The sequence below is a fragment of the Oryzias latipes genome, chromosome 10, assembly GCF_053564925.1.
Source record: "Oryzias latipes strain Hd-rR chromosome 10, Olatipes_Hd-rR_3.1".
In the NCBI taxonomy this organism is placed as follows: domain Eukaryota; kingdom Metazoa; phylum Chordata; class Actinopteri; order Beloniformes; family Adrianichthyidae; genus Oryzias; species Oryzias latipes.
Genome location: NC_136246.1, coordinates 8360185 through 8377982, shown reverse-complemented (window position 1 = coordinate 8377982; position 17798 = coordinate 8360185). Strand labels below are relative to the sequence as shown.

Below are 17798 nucleotides of genomic sequence, written 5' to 3'. Positions count from 1 at the left end.
CTACATATGCACAAATATTACTTCACTTCTGCTAAAGCACTTTATGGTCCAGGGTCAAGGAACGCTGTTAGCGTGAAACCTCATTTTCAAAGTAATTAGGGATTAGGGTGGGAATCCGGACACACCCCCACTAACTACTAAAAATCTATACAGTGCTGGAATATGTAGTGCCCTGGATTTTAAAAGCAATTTGGAGACCACACTCACCACTTTTTTTTATTACACGGCGAATATGACTTCATGGATTTCACAAAGTTAAGATCTAAATGATATGAACATTTTGCAATGATGATTTATGAATCCTCTGTCTTGTGAAGATAAAACGTTGATGGTTTATTAAAAATAACACATTTAAATACATATTTTTGGCACATTGGTTCTCAGTGTTTTAAACTTGTACTCTGTTCAATAAAGTTTTTTTTTTAATAGCAAAAAATGCGTCCCACTGCGCAAGCTTGGATGATGTAACATGTCATCAGATGAAAAAATAAAAACATGTCATCAGATGATGTCACATGTCATCAGATGATGTCAGATGAAGTCAGACGATGTCACATGTCATCACATTATCACAGCTTGAAATCTATGAATACACCCACTTTCCTTTCCATCAACCATTTCAAAATTTCAGGGTTGTTTTAAAGATTAAACAAAACACATCTTACGATTTACCCAAAATGTTCAACCAAGCCTGTAAGCTTTTTGTGGGAGGACTCAAGGTAGACACCAATGATGACGGGCTGCGCAAGCATTTCGAGCAGTTTGGTACCCTCATCGACTGTGCCGTCGTCCCACACAAGACGGCGCAACGCTCTCGCTGTTTTGGCTTTGTGACCTACTTAACACCAGAGGAGGCCGATGCAGCCATGGCGGCAAGTCCACACACAGTGGAAGGGAACTGGGTTGAGGTCAAACGAGCTGTTCCAAAGAAACAGGCCGATGAGTCTGAAGCTCGTGCCAAGGTGAAGAAAATCTTTGTTGGTGGCTTGAAAAACGACATCCAAGAGGACGACCTCACCGACTACTTCTCTCAGTATGGTGAAGTGGAAAACTCTGAAATCATGTCAGAGAAGACGACCGGAAAGAAACGGGGTTTCGGCTTTGTGCACTTCACGGATCACTATGCGGCAGACATGGCTGTGGCTGTGCCTTTCCACACAGTGAACGGACACAGAGTTGAGGTAAAGAAAGCTGTTCCCAAGCAGGAGATGCAGGCAGCCAGCAGAATCAGAATGACGCCAAGAGACAATTCACGCCGCACCATGATGGAAAATCAAAACGACGCCATGGATTATGGCCAAAATTACGGCTATGGAAATGGCGGAGGATATGGCGTTTATGGGGGGTGCTGCTGCCCATGCAGAGGCGGCTGTTCCGACCAGCAAAATGTTTACGGAGGCGGCAATTCCTACCAGCAAAATGGTTACAGGGGCAGGAATGGCTACAAAGGTCGTGGCCAGCAGTCTTCTGGCTCCGGTCCAATGAAAAAGTCTTTTGGTGGTCAGAGAAGCTCTGCTCCTTACACAAGAGGCAAACAGTAAAGACTTAGAGGAAACGTGAAATAATTGTAGGAAATTCACGTTTCAGAACACCTAAATTAATAAACAAACTTTTTATGATAATAGAAAACACAAAAAAAGAGGATTTAGACTGACAGGAACCTCTTTTATCATTTATATTGTTGTTTGTAATGTTTGAAAGAAAAATAGAAGTTTTTAGAGAATTAAGCTAAAATCTTAAACAAATGTATTAAATAGGAAAGTTTTTTGTGCATATTTATTTTTTATTTAGTTGTAGGAATTTTTAACATGATTTAGAGTAGCTTAACATTGATTAATTATTAATGTGAGGTTTCACCTTTATGAATTTACATTTGTGAATAAAATGTTGTGCAATGCAAATCCATGTATTGATTATAAAGTCTAGATCTTTTTCAAAAAGAGGTTCTTATTTTATTTTTAATGGCATTCCAATTTAAATTGTCTATTGTAACATTTTTACCTGTCGACTGATTTAGAAAAGAGGACCAGAACAGTTTAGAATGTAAACAATCAAAAAACAAATGTTGTACAGTTTTATCAAACTTTATTTATAAAATAGCGCTTCTCATCAATTTGTGCAGCTCGAAGCGCTTTAACATTAAAAACAGAAAACACAATATTACAGTGAAAACCCAACCCACCCTTCACCTTTCTCACTCCCCTCTGTTAAAACATATGACCCATAACCCCCACATACAATGAATAATGACTATGTAACTGTAAAAATAAATAAAGAAATAAACAAAAAAGGCTTGGCTATGCTAACCTCATTTAACAGAAAACATAAAGATTTTAACGGAACAAAATCTGTTTATCACAAGAGACGCTCAGCCAGAAGGAGCTTTTGTTCAGGATGAAGGAGTTCATCCATCTCAATTTAAGAACTCACTCATGACTGAAAAACATAGAAAAAGTTTTCAAACACCTTTAAGGACCAAAAATCAACATATTGTGCAAATGCAAGAAAACTAAATCAGAGAAGATAAAAAAAGGAAGAAAAACAAATGCAATGCAGGTCAAAAAGTCAGCACTAAAGAGTTTCCACAGACAGAACACAGCCCATTCTTCACAGCTGCTCCTCCAACCCAGACATTGCAGAAATCAAAGCTCACCAGGTGGAATGGTGTTGCTCCATTCCCCTGTTTTAACTGCACCCCTCGGTGTACACACACAACAACAGGAGGAGGGGGGTCACGTCAGGCCCTGTCTCTTGTCTTGAGGTGGGATGGGCCTATGACTGATGCCGGGGTGGTGGGGGTGTCTTGGGGGATCCTGTTCCCCGTAACATCTGAGCTGGGTGGACCACGCTTTTTTAGCTTCAACAAGGACACTGACTTTGAATTAGAAAACTATGAACTTAACTATGTGAACAGAGCAGACAAAAAAGGTGGAGGAGTCACAATAATTGTGAAAAGAAACACAAAGTTTACAGTAATTGATAAAGTGTCAGTAGCAGTGGATGAAAGATTGGAATGTATTACAATTCAAATGTTCAAGGAGAAATGTCATTATACGCTGTGTATATAGGTCACCAGGGTCAAGCTTAAGCCTCCTGTTATGCTCAGGGTCAGATTGACCCATTTTGAATTTTAAAATCCAAAAAATAAATAAAAACTGAAAAGCATTTTTATACTTTGAAGCTTTAGTGTTTTATATATTTATTAAGTTTTCAGTTTTAAAACATAGAACAAACAAACTCAAAACCCAGTCCCCCACCCCCTGCTGCTGTCAGTGTCATATACACCAATATCAATTTTAGTAATGGAAATATAAGGAAATAAAATGGTACAAGTTATAAGCAGAAACATGAATATATAAAATCTGTCACAGTATAGGTTAAATAGCATATACATTACAAAAAAATAAGTAAAGTGCAAATATATTAATACACACTTAAAGAAGAAAAAAAAAGAAAAAAAAAGAAAAGGTAAGAAAAAAGAAAAACAAACAAACAAACAAACAAAAAAAAAAACGGCATCATTCTGTTACACTTGTAGATGGTAGACTATAAAAGTTGAGAAATGGTCTCCATACCTTATAAAATTTATGCTCTGATTGTCTCACAGTAAATCTTATTTTTTCAAGCTTAAGATGGTAAAGCACATTTCGAATCCAATGTGATAAAGTGGGTGGGGCAGCATCTTTCCACTTAAGCAGAATGAGGCGTCTCGCTAGTAAAGTTGTAAAAGTAATGATTCTCTGACCACCTGCAGGCAATGTGGGAGCCCCACTGTTTATTCCAAACAGAAATACAAGTGGGTTCAAAGTCAGTTTGACTCCCAAGATGGAGCTAAGTGCCTCACAGATATTTACCCAAAAGCACTGTATTTTGGGGCAGTACCAAAAAGTGTGGATTAGTGTGGCCTCTGCTGATTTGCATCTGTTACACAGTGGATCAATTTGTGGATACATTTGGGCTAATCTGGCTTTACAGAGGTGAGCACGATGCACAACCTTAAACTGCAATAGACAGTGTTTTGCATAAATCGAGGATGAGTTGATGTTCCTTACAATATTTTCCCAGTCTGTTTCACTAATGGTTTCATCAAGATCCTGCTCCCAATATGTTTTAATGGTTAGCATCGAGGGAGACTCTATGGCTGAGATCATGCCAAGCAATTTAGATATGGATTTCTTCCAGGTGGGATTGAAGATCAAAATGTTATCCAGAGTATTTTGAGGAGGTTTAATAGGGAACCCTGTGATGGAGGTCATGATGAGATGACGCACCTGCAAGTATCTAAAAAAATCTGAGCTAGGAACATTATATTTGTTGACCAGTTGCTGAAAAGAGGCAAATTGATTATCAGAAAATAAATCGTTAAAGGTCGTCAAACCGTGTCGCCGCCACCTCTGAAATGCAGCATCCAACAACGAAGGTTGGAAAAATGTATTGGATGCTATTGGAACTTGCAGGCTCATCCCTAAGTAACCAAAATGCTTCCTGAATTGATGGCAGATTTTAATCGAGTTATGTACTACAGGATTATCAATAGTCAGAGGTTTAGTCAGTGGGAGTGCTGCACCAACGACCGAGGGTAACAGACCAGGTCCAGCAGAAAGTTTTTCCATCTCCACCCACGGCGGTCCAACATCATTAGAGTAATGTGCCCAGTATGTCACACAACACAGATTAGCAGCCCAATAATAATAACGTAAATTTGGAAGTGAAAAACCACCATGTTGTTTTGCTTTCTGCAGATGTTCCTTGCGCAGCCGTGGTTTTTTGCCGTTCCATATGAACGCTGAGATAATAGAGTCAAGTTTTTTAAAGTAACTATTAGGGATATATACGGGGATGTTCTGAAATAGATATAGAAATCTGGGTAATACAGACATCTTAACCACGTTCACTCTCCCAACTAGCGAGAGGTAAAGGGGAGACCATTTAGCCAGGTCCTGTTGTATTATCACCTGCAGTTTCCCAAAATTTTCTTTAAACAGATCACAGGGTTTTTGTGTTACAGTTATTCCTAAATAGACAAAGCTAGTTCTTGTTATCTTAAATGGGAGAGTAATTTCCTTCATGGCTGAATCAGATATGTTAAGTGGCAAAAGCTCACTTTTATGCAGATTTATTTTGTAACCGGAGATAGTCCAAACTTACCAAGCAGTTCTAAAACGTGAGGGATAGTGTCTTTAGCCTTAGATATAAACAGCAGGAGGTCATCCGCATAAAGGGCTAACTTATGTTCTGTACCCCATCTTGAAATGCCACAAATGTAATTATTTTTCCTTATTGTTATTGCTAAGGGCTCGATAGCTAACACAAAGAGTAGTGGGCTGAGGGGGCAGCCCTGTCGGGTACCACGGTGCAGACTAAACGATTTGGAGTAGGTATTATTAGTGAGTACTGTAGCAGATGGACAAGCATACAAAAGCTTGACCCATGATAAAAAGGATCACCCGACCCCAAATTTGTTTAGAGTCTCAAAAAGATATTTCCATTCAATCCTATCAAAGGCTTTCTCAGCATCAATGGAAAGAAGGCATTCAGATTCGGTCACACTAGGGGTGTCATATACTTTGAAGCTTTAAGGTAATCAGTGTATCAAGTAAAAAGGGTTCATATACTTTATTTGTAGTTCAAATAAGTACTGCATATCGGTCATTAGCATGTGTGGGTATGCTCCAGATACTCTGGATGGATGGATGGATGGATGGATGGATGGATGGATGGATGGATGGATGGATGGATGGATGGATGGATGGATGGATGGATGGATGGATGGATGGATGGATGGATGGATGGATGGATGGTTATTCAAATAGAAACGAGCATCAATGATGTTCCTCAGAAACAAACAAAGCAGGAGGGTTAAAGTTGTTCAGTGACTGGATGGAAAAGATGTTTAACTCTCAAAATATTATATTATAATATAGAATACACTCATATGAGTGGACTAATATCATGTAACATAACTGATCATTTACCAGTTTTTGCAACATGTCATAAATAAAATAAACGTCTCATAAATCCATCAATCAACAAATCAATCAATCAATCAAACTTTATTTATATAGCAATTTTTCACATAAAAGCATTACACAAAGTGCTTTACATTAAAACAAAGCAATAAACAAATAAACAATAAAACATTGAAATAAGGTAAAATAAAATAATCCTTCATAAATCTAATGTAAATTCATAAAACAAGATAAAATGAACAAACAAACAAACAAATAAATAAATCAAATAGATAAAAGTAGTAAAAATGAGCTAAAAGCCAGATGAAAAAGGTCTTGAGCCTTATCTTAAAAGCAACTATGCTCTCTGCAGCCCTCAGGTCCTCTGACAGATTGTTCCATAAATGAAGGCCTTAGTGTAAAATAAATGCCGCTGGAATGGTTAGAAGACCAGTCCAGAGGATCTCAGGGTCCGTGAGGGTTCATATTTGACTAAAAGATCTGATAAATAAGAAGGGACAAGACCGTTAAGACATTGAAAAACTGTTAAAAGTATCTTAAAATCAATCCTGAAGCATATGGCGAGCCAATGCAGGGGTTTTAAAATTGGGGTGATGTGAGCCCGCTTCCTGGTCTTGGTGAGAACTCGTTCAGCAGAGTTCTGGAGAAGCTGAAGGTTCTTAATCTTAGTTTTTGGAAGACCAGCTAGCAGGGCATTACAATATTCAATTCTAATGATGGCAAGAGAGAGTAGTGGGCGGAGCCTAGGCAATTTTCTAAGGTGATAACCACCTGTTTTATAGGAAAGTTAAAAGTTAGCTTAGTGTTGAAAATAATACCCAGGTTTCTGACTGTTTCTGAATGGCATAAGGAAAGTCCTTTAGCTTCAGAAGCTGTTTCTTTCTCTTAGCATCAGGACTGATTACTAAAAATTCAGTTTTTCCTGGTTGAGCTGCAGAAAATTATTTGCCATCCATGATTTCACATCTAAAATACAGTTAAAAAGTGCTTCTATTGGCCTTGTGTCATCAGGAGACATAGCTATGTACAGACCGATGTCTGCACAGATGAAGAGGTTTGGACTGGTGTGGACATGATGGGGGCCGGTGATGTCTGGACAGAATGTCTGATGTTGGCAGCTAAAACATTGCTGCCTAGTGGACTGGGAGGATCCCATCTGTTTTATAAAAAGAGGTTCTGTTCCAGAACAGGTTAAAATTGTCAATAAAAACAAATCTGTTTAGGCTGGAAGCAGACTGGAGTTTGGTGCTCAGACTCAGCAGCCTGCTGAAGCGTCAATGGACAGGAGTTTGAAAAATTTAAAAGTCTGATGCACGCATTTTTAGTCGTTTTAGACTGTCTATAAGACGTATCATTAAAACCGACATGTAAAATCAGCCTCCTCAGTGGGGGAGGGAAAGAGCGCAGAAGGTCTGGGAGTTTCTCCGGGATATCCAGAACCGTGGCTCCCAGAAAACTGAGTTACCGCGTTGAAGAAACGGACCTTCCCTATTATGGAATCCCCGTTAATCCCCTGACTTTCATTTGGAATCACTCACAGTCTACGTCGCACTGAGTGAGGCTCAGTGTAAAGAAACTGCCCGCCCGTGTTGTTTGGAGATGTAGTGCATTCAGAACTTTGGAGATGGTTTCTGCCGGTGACCAAAGGGGGAGACAGAGCTCTGACTTCTGACAGAAGTGTAAAATAACAGCATTAAAAATGGGACAATATCCAGAAATCCCCAGATTAATTTACAGAAGAGAAGGGTCAAAACTATAACATCAATGAAGCTGCAAACGGCATCAATAACTATTTTGTCAATGCGGTTCCAGAGTTTTCAGGGGAAATTCTAAAATGCAAAACCACCAAAGACAGAAATACAATCATCAAACGGATCTCACACTCAATCCTTGTTTTCAAAACATTGAAAGCAACCACATAAACTAGTAATATTATTTATTATGATATTTATCATTTCTGCAACAAGTTTGATAAATCTCTACAATTAATGCTTGAGATATAGAAATCAAATCAAAAGTGTATACATCCTTGGCCGGGGCGTGGGCAGCTTCCCTACATCTGGGCAGCAGTGGCTCAGGTGGTTGAGCAGGTCAACAATGATCGAAGGATTGGGGGTTCACTTTTGTCAAAGGGGCAGTGGGCGCTCGCGGGGACGGTGTTTTTTTTTTTAATTCCACAGGCGGTAACTTTGCCAGGGGGATTCATCTTCACTGTAGTGGATTTCTTTTTGCTAAATTCCGCATTGTGGAGACCTAAATTGAAAGAAAATGTGAGATGCTATTATCGCTATTGTCATTATTGAGCTTTTCCATTCCGTTCCACCCATGAGCTAGCTTAACCCTTGTGCTATCCTAGTTACTATAACGTTGGGAGTTGGGTCATCTAGACCCACTAGACAGTGCTCTGAACCTTTTTTCTTTAATGATTTGTGATCTTCACTGGTGTCCATGGATTACATGAAATCTTTCCACCTTTATCCACCTTTGTCATGGTAGGGAGAACACGTCAAAGTAAGGGTGGGGTCATCTAAGATAGCACAAGGCTTAAAGGACAGCATTATTTGATCAGCACACAGCGTAGTTCTGTGTCTCAGTCAGCTGTCAATCATTCTCTGCGTTCGGTTTGTCAAGTTTACATAAGTCTTTGATTTCAGTCAGAGCTTTGTTTTCATTCTATAATGCTGAACTTACTTTTCTATGGAGATTTTAGCTTTGAGAGTTTTAAAATGGAGAGAAAATATTCATGTCCTTTGGGAACAAGTGTATAGTGTGTAGTAAAAAGTTTTACAACCTTATAAAACGTCTGTAATCCTACTTCACAGATTTCCCCTATTTTGGGATAAATGAGGAAACACCGTACATGGGTGGGGGGATTAGCTACTCCAGATCTGCTAGCTTAGTTTGCAGTTTCCATTTCAAATTTCGCGGGTTCTCAGTAAGCACGGTTTGAATTCTGTTAGGGTTTAGGGGTGAGGTGGGGGGTCAAATGTACTTTCTGGTCTAATTTCTTCAGAATATTTTTGCAGCTATTGATTTCTAATGCATGTTTAGTTAGCACAATGATACAACAAAACTGTGCACGTGTCACTCTCTATATTTAATTAAAATGTAACACTAAACTCAGAAATCTCTGTCCTGATTACAGAGGTCATCACACACCAAATGCTCCTCCGTGATGCTGGGGTCCATACTCCAGTCTTCACTGAGTCAGGTGAGCCCCCTTCACCATGCATTTACCTTATATGATTGGAATCATTGTCTTCTGAATTGTAATCAGATTGAATAGTGAGGTAATCAAGATTCCCACCCCTACTCTTTACACACACCATTTATGCAGAGGGTTACAGTACTGACCAAAAGTTTGGACAAACCTCCCCATTCATTTGAACAAGAAGGTGTGTCCAAGCTTTTGGTCTGTACTGTACATACATTATAAAAAATGAAATTGAAGGGCAAATTTGTCCTCATGTGGGACAAAGGGCAATCAGTTATCGCGGTATAAATGGTAACATGACACTAAGAATATCATGATTTTGTTAACCCAGTAACTACACTGACCAAAAATATAAACGCAACACTTTTGTTATTGCTCCCATTTTTTATGGTATGAACTCAAAGATGTGAAACATTTTCCACATACACAAAATAACCAATTCTCTGAAATATTGTTCACAAATCTGTCTGTGTGATAGTGAGCACTTCTCCTTTGCCAAGACAATCCATCCCACCCCGCAGGTGTGCCATATCAAGATGCTGATTAGACAGCATGATTATTGCACAGGTGTGCCTTAGACTGGCCACAAGAAAAGGCCACTCTGAAATCTTCAGTTTTGTTTTATTGAGGGGGTCAGGGGACTCAGACAACCAGTCAGTATCTGGTGTGACCACCATTTGCCTCATGAAGTGCGACACATCTCCTTCGCATAGAGTTGATCAGGTTGTCTATTGTGGCCTGTGGAATGATGGTCCACTCTGTTTCAATGGCTGTGCGAAGTTGCTGGATATTGGCAAGAACTGGAACACGCTGCCGTATACGCCGATCCAGAGCATCCCAAACATGCTCAATGGGTGACATGTCCGGTGTGTATGCTGGCCACGCAAGAACTGGGATGTTTTCAGCTTCCAAGAATTGTGTACAGATCCTTGCAACATGGCGCCGTGCATTATCATGCTGCAACATGAGATGATGTTGTTGGATGTACGGCACAACAATGGGCCCCAGGATCTTGTCTGTGCATTCAAAATGCCATCAATGAAATGCACCTGTGTTCTTCGCCCATAACATATGCCTGCCCATACCATGACCCCACCACCACCATGGGCTACTCGATCCACAACATTGACATCAGAAAACCGCTCACCCACACGACGCCACACACGCTGTCTGCCATCTGCCCTGAACAGTGTAAACCGGGATTCATCCGTGAAGAGAACACCTCTCCAACGTGCCAGACGCCATCACATGTGAGCATTTGCCCACTCAAGTCGGTTACGACGACGAACTGGAGTGAGGTCGAGACCTCGATGAGGACGACGAGCATGCAGATGAGCTTCTCTGAGACGGTTTGTGACAGTTTGTGCAGAAATTCTGTGGTTAAGCCAACCGATTGTTTCAGCAGCTGTCCGAGTGGCTGGTCTCAGACGATCTTGGAGGTGGACATGCTGGATGTGGAGGTCTTGGGCTGGTGTGGTTACACGTGGTCTGCGGTTGTGAGGCCGGTTGGATGTGCTGCCAAATTCTCGGAAACGCCTTTGGAGACGGTTTATGGTGGAGAAAAAGACATTCACTTCCCTAGCAACAGCTCTGGTGGACATTCCTGCTATCCAAATGCCAATTGAACGCTCCCTCAAAACTTGCGACATCTGTGGCATTGTGCTGTGTGATACAACTGAAGATTTCAGAGTGGCCTTTTCTTTGCATGTGAGTTTAAAATAAGCTGACTCTTTGTATTTCAGACTGCTGACCCCGCCAACATAAGCAGGTGCAGGGGTTTATTCCAAGTACAGGTGTGTTGTGTAATCTAGACGTTTTAACTAAACTTCAAATGTGAACTGTACACACAAATATTTTCGGTGTTCTTTAGAATGAAGACCACGCAGCAATCCAGGAGGCAGTCGAGGACACCACGGTGGGAATTTCCCTCCTAATGGACAGTGGCAGTGGTGGTCGCCCCACCAAGTGTCGGAGTACTAGATGCCATGCTGTTTGGCCTTAATTACAACACAAATCTGGATAACCCTCCTCATCTCAGAAACACCTTTGAGGTAATCCAAAAAACTGTAGTAGAGTTGAAGGGCAAAGTTGTGTCTAAGGTTTCAGGCTTTGAGATCTGGCTCTTATCCAAGAGGGAATTCCAGCTGCTTGCTTTGGCTCTTTCTGTTATCTTCTGTTTAATGAAAAATAGCAAACAATTTTTTTTTTGATTTGTACTTTTTGCTTTGCCATAGACATATTTTTCAAGCTTAGATAATAAAAAAGTGAAATCTGAAATTTGTGTTCAGTGTCAAATGTATATTGGACTGGCATAATGCACAAGAAAGTATTGGCTTTTATATAATAATCTGCAATTTTATTATTCAATTTAAATTTTATTAAAATAAATTATAATTTTAAATGAAATATTTGGTTCATTTCAAACAAATAATAATGTTGCTAAAACATTGTAATGTTTTTTAAATGATTGAAAAGAATTATGGTAAATGGCATACTAAAATCATGTTTGTTTATGTAAAATTAGTAGGTGTAGAAACAAAGAAGCATTCATTACGGTAGAACAGGATTTTCTATGTGCAATAAATATGTTGGCACAACATGTTTTTTTTACGCGGCGCAACCAATGTCCATGTTTTTATGTTAATCCAACAGGTGTGAAGCTAAGAGAGAGAAACATTTTCTGAAGCTACAGGAACTTTCCTTATGCCATTCAGAAACAGTCAGAAACCTGGGTGTTATTTTCAACACTAAGCTAACTTTTAACTTTCATATAAAACAGGTGGTTATCACCTTAGAAAATTGTCTAGGCTCCGCCCACTACTCTCTCTTGTGCCCAATATGGAGATCCTAATGCATGCTTTCATCTTCAGTAGAATTGATTATTGTAACGCCCTGCTTGCTGGTCTTCCAAAAAACTAAGATTAAGAATCTTCAGCTTCTCCAGAACTCTGCTGAACGAGTTCTCACCAAGACCAGGAAGCGGGCTCACATCACCCCAATTTTAAAATCCCTGCATTGGCTCGCCATATGCTTCAGGATTGATTTTAAGATACTTTTAACAGTTTTTCAATGTCTTAACGGTCTTGTCCCTTCTTATTTATCAGATCTTTTGGTCAAATATGAACCCTCACGGACCCTGGGATCCTCTGGACTGGTCTTCTAACCCAGTGGTTCTCAAATGGGGGTACGCGTACCCCTGGGGGTACGTGGAGGTACTGCAGGGGGTACGTGACGCTTTTCAATATATCTATCTAAATCAGTAGGCTCATCCTAATAATAAATCTTGAGAAAAATTATTTTGTAAAAAGTTCGATAAAATATAAATATGCGTTCATGCACTGAATTTTATATTCAGTAATTAGTTTCAATATCCTTTGAAATAAAACTGTGCCCCCCCCCCACACACACACACCAAGTTAGTTTGACCCACTGACGGCACGCACTTATCAACGACCTGTCGTGACCATAACGCTGTAACTATGGAGGCGTGGTTAAAGCGCAGCAGCCATGCTGCTGAAAGTACAGATGGACAAGTGAAAAAGAAAACAAAACAAGAGGCGACGAAGTCCAGAAAGTACAATGAAGATTATGTTTTAATGGGATTTACGTCTAAGAGCTCTGACCCACCCCAGGCACTGTGTTTTTTTGCGGGGAAAAGTTAGCAAACGCTAGCATGAAGCCGGCACACCTCCAGCGGCATCTCACCACAAAACATGGATGTCACGTTGGTAAGGCACCAGAGTTCTTCAGGAGAAAACTTTCTGAGTTCAAGTCATCCCAAGCCACAATGCGAAAAGTCTCCACTACATCAGCCAAAGCCCTGGAGGCTTCTTACGCGGTGTCTTTGCTTGTTGCTAAAGCCAAAAAACCCTCCACCATAGCGGAAGACCTACTGCTCCCCGCCGCTGTGGTATTGGCCGAAACTATGCCGGGTCAAAAAATCAGCGGATACATTCAAAACTGTGCCTCTGTCCAATGACACCGTTTGCCGCAGAATAGATACCATGGGCACAGACATTATCGAACAAGTTGTGGGAAAACTTGGAGACTCATTTTCACTGCAGCTGGATGAATCCACAGATGTGAGTGGACATGCGCAACTTGTTGCATTTGTGAGATACACCGACACGGACGACATCTGTGAACACATTCTATTCTGCAAAGAAATGGAGGGGCGAACAACCGGAGAGGACATTTTTAATGTCGTTAACATGTTTTTCACCAGAAACGCTATCAGCTGGAAATCCTGCAGCAGCGTCTGCACAGATGCGGCTGCATCAATGACGGGCAGCGCGAAAGGCCTCATAGCACGGATTAAAAAAGAAAATCCCGACATCAAGTGGACGCACTGTGTGATACACAGGGAAGCGCTGGCGTCCAAGAAAATGAGCCCTGTATTGCACGATGTTTTGAACGACAGCATTAAAGTTATAAACTTTATCAGGTCAAGGCCACTTAATGCACGTTTGTTCCGTAGCCTCTGTGAAAATACGGGAGCTGAACACACAGAACTGCTCCTGCATACTGAAGTACGCTGGCTGTCCCGTGGAAGAGTACTGAGCAGGCTGTTTGAGTTGCGAGCTGAAGTTCACACCTTCCTGACAGAGCACGGATCTCCCCATGCCACCATGTTTGAGAACACGGACTGGCTTGCAAAGCTTTGCTATCTGGCAGATATATTCAGGAAACTGAATGAACTGAACATGTCCCTGCAGGGCAAGGACACCAGCATCCTGAACCTGTATGACAAGGTGGGTGGTTTCCTGAAGAAAGCAGAGATGTGGAAAAGGGCATGTGATCAGGAGGATTTCACCTGCTTTCCTCAGTTGGATGTGTTTCTCTCAAATGAGGATGTGGCGACAGCTCCGGTGAAGTTAGTCATAGTGGGACATTTGGCTAACTTGATCAGTGGTTTTCACTCCTACTTTCCTGACATGGATGAGAAATCTGTGCAGCTGGATTGGGTGAGAAACCCATTTCTCTTGTCTGAAGCAAACAGAAGCAAGCTTCCTGTCACTCATCAGGAAAAACTGATGGAAGTATCATCTGACCGTGGCCTGCAGATGAAGTTTGGTGCATCCACTCTCACACAGTTTTGGCTGTGTGTGAGGCAGGAGCACCCTGAGCTGGGACAGAAAGCTTTGGAGCAGCTGCTACCGTTTGCATCCACATATTTATGTGAGGCCTCCTTCTCAGCAATGATGCTGATCAAAACGAAGCAAAGAAACAGACTGTGCCTGGAGAAGAGCTTGATCACTGCAGTTGCCTCCTTGCCACCAAGAATGACAAAGATCCTCAGTGAGGTGCAAGCACATATTTGTCATTGAATTGTATTGAGTACATTTTTTTCCTGTTCATAAATCAATGCCTGTTACATGTTGTTCAATTCAAGTCAAATGTTCAATGCAAAGTGATTCAAATGCAATCTTCTTTTTTTTTATCCTTAAGGAGTTAACATTAATTATTATTTGTGAGCAAATCTTTATTTATTAAGTTAATTTATTTTGTAAACTAAATATTATTTATTTATTATTAAGTTATAGATTTATTTCTGTGAACAGATTTTTGTTATTCATGTATATTTTTTATTTTATTTATTATTAGCAGCATTTTGCACATTTGAGTTTTAACTGGTTTTATGCCTTCTGGTGGTCAACGTCTTCTGTTTTTCTTTTTTTTTGTACATGCAATGTTTGCCATATGAATGTTTTTGTCAGGTTCACTGTTGTTTGGCTTGAATAAATTTGACTTTACAACACTGTACCTCTTTTTTCTTCCAAAAATGTTTTGCCCGTGTCAGGGGGTACTTGACTAAAAATATATTTCTAAGGGGGTACATCACTGAAGAAAGTTTGAGAACCACTGTTCTAACCATTCCAGCGGCATTTATTTTACACTAAGGCCTTCATTTATGGAACAATCTGTCAGAGGACCTGAGGGCTGCAGAGAGCATAGTTGCTTTTAAGATAAGGCTCAAGACCTTTTTCATCTGGCTTTTAGCTCATTTTTACTACTTTTACTTATTACTTAATAAATTAATTTTTATTTTTTTATCAATTTTTATCTTGTTTTATGAATTTACACTAGATTTTTTAAAGATTTATTTTAGTTTACCTTATTTAAATGTTTTATTGTTTATTTGTTTGTTGCTTTTATCAGTTTGTTTACTTTTTCATTCTCATTTTTCTTTCCGGTGCTTCCTCAGCTGGATCCTCTCCCTCTGGGTCGGCTGCTGTTCAGCCGCTGCAGCTTTAAATGGGGACCTGCATCTCCACTTTGCTGTGGTGGAGCGGTCCCCGCCTGTGATGCTGCATTTTGCTGCTATGCAGCTGTTCACAGAAAGGGAGCTCCAAATGATTAATGTTTCCAACAACAAACTTCTTGTTTTTGTGCTCAGCCTGTTTCTTATTGTCTATCCCCATCAGTTAGGGGTTGGGGGGTGTGAAAGGGGTAGGGGTTGTGTATGGGTATGGGGAGGGGGCTCTATTTTAATATTTTTGCTTGTTTATTTCAATTTTCAGACTTGTATGTATTATTATTATGTTTTTTTTTGTTTTAATTTAAAGCACTTTGTGTAATGCTTTTATGTGAAAATTGCTATAAATATATATTGATTGAATGACTGATTGATTTTTGATTGATTTTTGATTAATTGATTGACTGACATGTTGCAAAAACTGGTAAATGATGAGTTATGTCACATATCATTGCTCCGCTCATATGAGTGTATTCTATATTATAATATAATATTTTGTTATTTTGAGAGTTAAACATCTTTTCCATCCAGTCACTGAACAACTTTAACCCTCCTGCTTTGTTTGTTTCTGAGGAACAGCATTGATGCTCGTTTCTATTTGAATTACCATCCGTCCGTCCGTCCGTCCAACCATCCATCCATCCATCCATCCATCCATCCATCCAACCATCCATTCATCCATCCATCCATCCATCCATCCATCCATCCATCCATAGTATCTGGAGGAAACCCACACATGCTAATGACTGATATGCAGTACTTATTTGAACAACAATTAAAGTATATGAACCCTTTTTACTTGATATGGTGATTACATTAAAGCTTCAAGGTATAAAAATGCTTTACAGTTTTTTTTTTTGTATTTTAAAATTCAAAATGGGTCAATCTGACCCTGAGCATAACAGGAGGCTTAAGCTTGACCCTGGTGACCTTTCTACACAGCGTATAATGACATTTCTCCCTGAATATTTTTGAATTGTAATACATTCCAATCTTCCATCCACTGCTACTGACGATTTATCAATTACTGTAAACTTAGTGTTTCTTTTCACATATATTGTGACTCCTCCACCTTTTTTGTCTGCTCTGTTCACATAGTTAAGTTCATAGTTTTCTAATTCAAAGTCAGTGTCCTTGTTGAAGCTAAAAAAGCATGGTCCACCCAGCTCAGATGTTACGGAACAGGATCCCCCATGACACCCCCAACACCCCGGCATCAGTCATAGGCCCATCCCACCTCAAGACAAGAGACAGGGCCTGACGTGACCCCCCTCCTCCTTTTGTTGTGTGTGTACACCGGGGGGGGGGGGGGGGGGGGGGCAGTTAAAACAGGGGAATGGAGCAACACCATTCCACCTGTTGAGCTTTGATTTCTGCAATGTCTGGGTTGGAGGAGCAGCTGTGAAGAATGGGCTGTGTTCTGTCTGTGGAAACTCTTTAGTGCTGACTTTTTGACCTGCATTGCATTTGTTTTTCTTCCTTTTTTATCTTCTCTGATTTAGTTTTCTTGCATTTGCACAATATGTTGCTGTTTGGTCCTTAACAGTGTTTGAAAACTTTTTCTATGTTTTTCAGTCATGAGTGAGTTCTGTTATTGAGATGGATGAACTCCTTCATCCTGAACAAAAGCTCCTTCTGGCTGAGCGTCTCTTGTGATAAACAGATTTTGTTCCGTTAAAATCTTTATGTTTTCTGTTAAATGAGGTTAGCATAGCCAAGCCTTACTTGTTTATTTCTTTATTTTCTTTTACAGTTACATAGTCATTATTCATTGTATGTGGGGGTTATGGGTCATATGTTTTAACAGAGGGGAGTGAGAAAGGTGAAGGGTGGGTTGGGTTTTCACTGTAATATTGTGTTTTCTGTTTTTAATGTTAAAGCGCTTCGAGCTGCACAAATTGATGAGAAGCGCTATTTTATAAATAAAGTTTGATAAAACTGTACAACATTTGTTTTTTCATTGTTTACATCCTAAACTGTTCTGGTCCTCTTTTCTAAATCAGTCGACAGGTAAAAATGCTACAATAGACAATTTAAATTGGAATGCCATTAAAAATAAAATAAGAACCTCTTTTTGAAAAAGATCTAGACTTTATAATCAATACATGGATTTGCATTGCACAACATTTTATTCACAAATGTAAATTCATAAAGGTGAAACCTCACATTAATAATTAATCAATGTTAAGCTACTCTAAATCATGTTAAAAATTCCTACAACTAAATAAAAAATAAATATGCACAAAAAACTTTCCTATTTAATACATTTGTTTAAGATTTTAGCTTAATTCTCTAAAAACTTCTATTTTTCTTTCAAACATCACAAACAACAATATAAATGATAAAAGAGGTTCCTGTC

General features: G+C 39.7%; 1 protein-coding gene across 1 annotated transcript; it reads left to right on the top strand.

Annotated features, from left to right (window-relative positions):
• Positions 1–450: 450 nt before the first annotated feature.
• On the top strand, positions 451–1611 carry LOC111948051 (heterogeneous nuclear ribonucleoprotein A0-like). Its single transcript, XM_023959436.2, has one exon. It carries the CDS (start codon positions 549–551, stop codon positions 1539–1541), a length of 993 nt encoding a protein of 330 aa, XP_023815204.2. The 5' UTR covers positions 451–548; the 3' UTR covers positions 1542–1611.
• Positions 1612–17798: the final 16187 nt, after the last annotated feature.

Bases quoted from the DNA above. Each gene is read 5' to 3' on its own strand.
- LOC111948051 (XM_023959436.2), top strand. From the start codon at position 549: ATGTCACATGTCATCACATTATCACAGCTTGAAATCTATGAATACACC.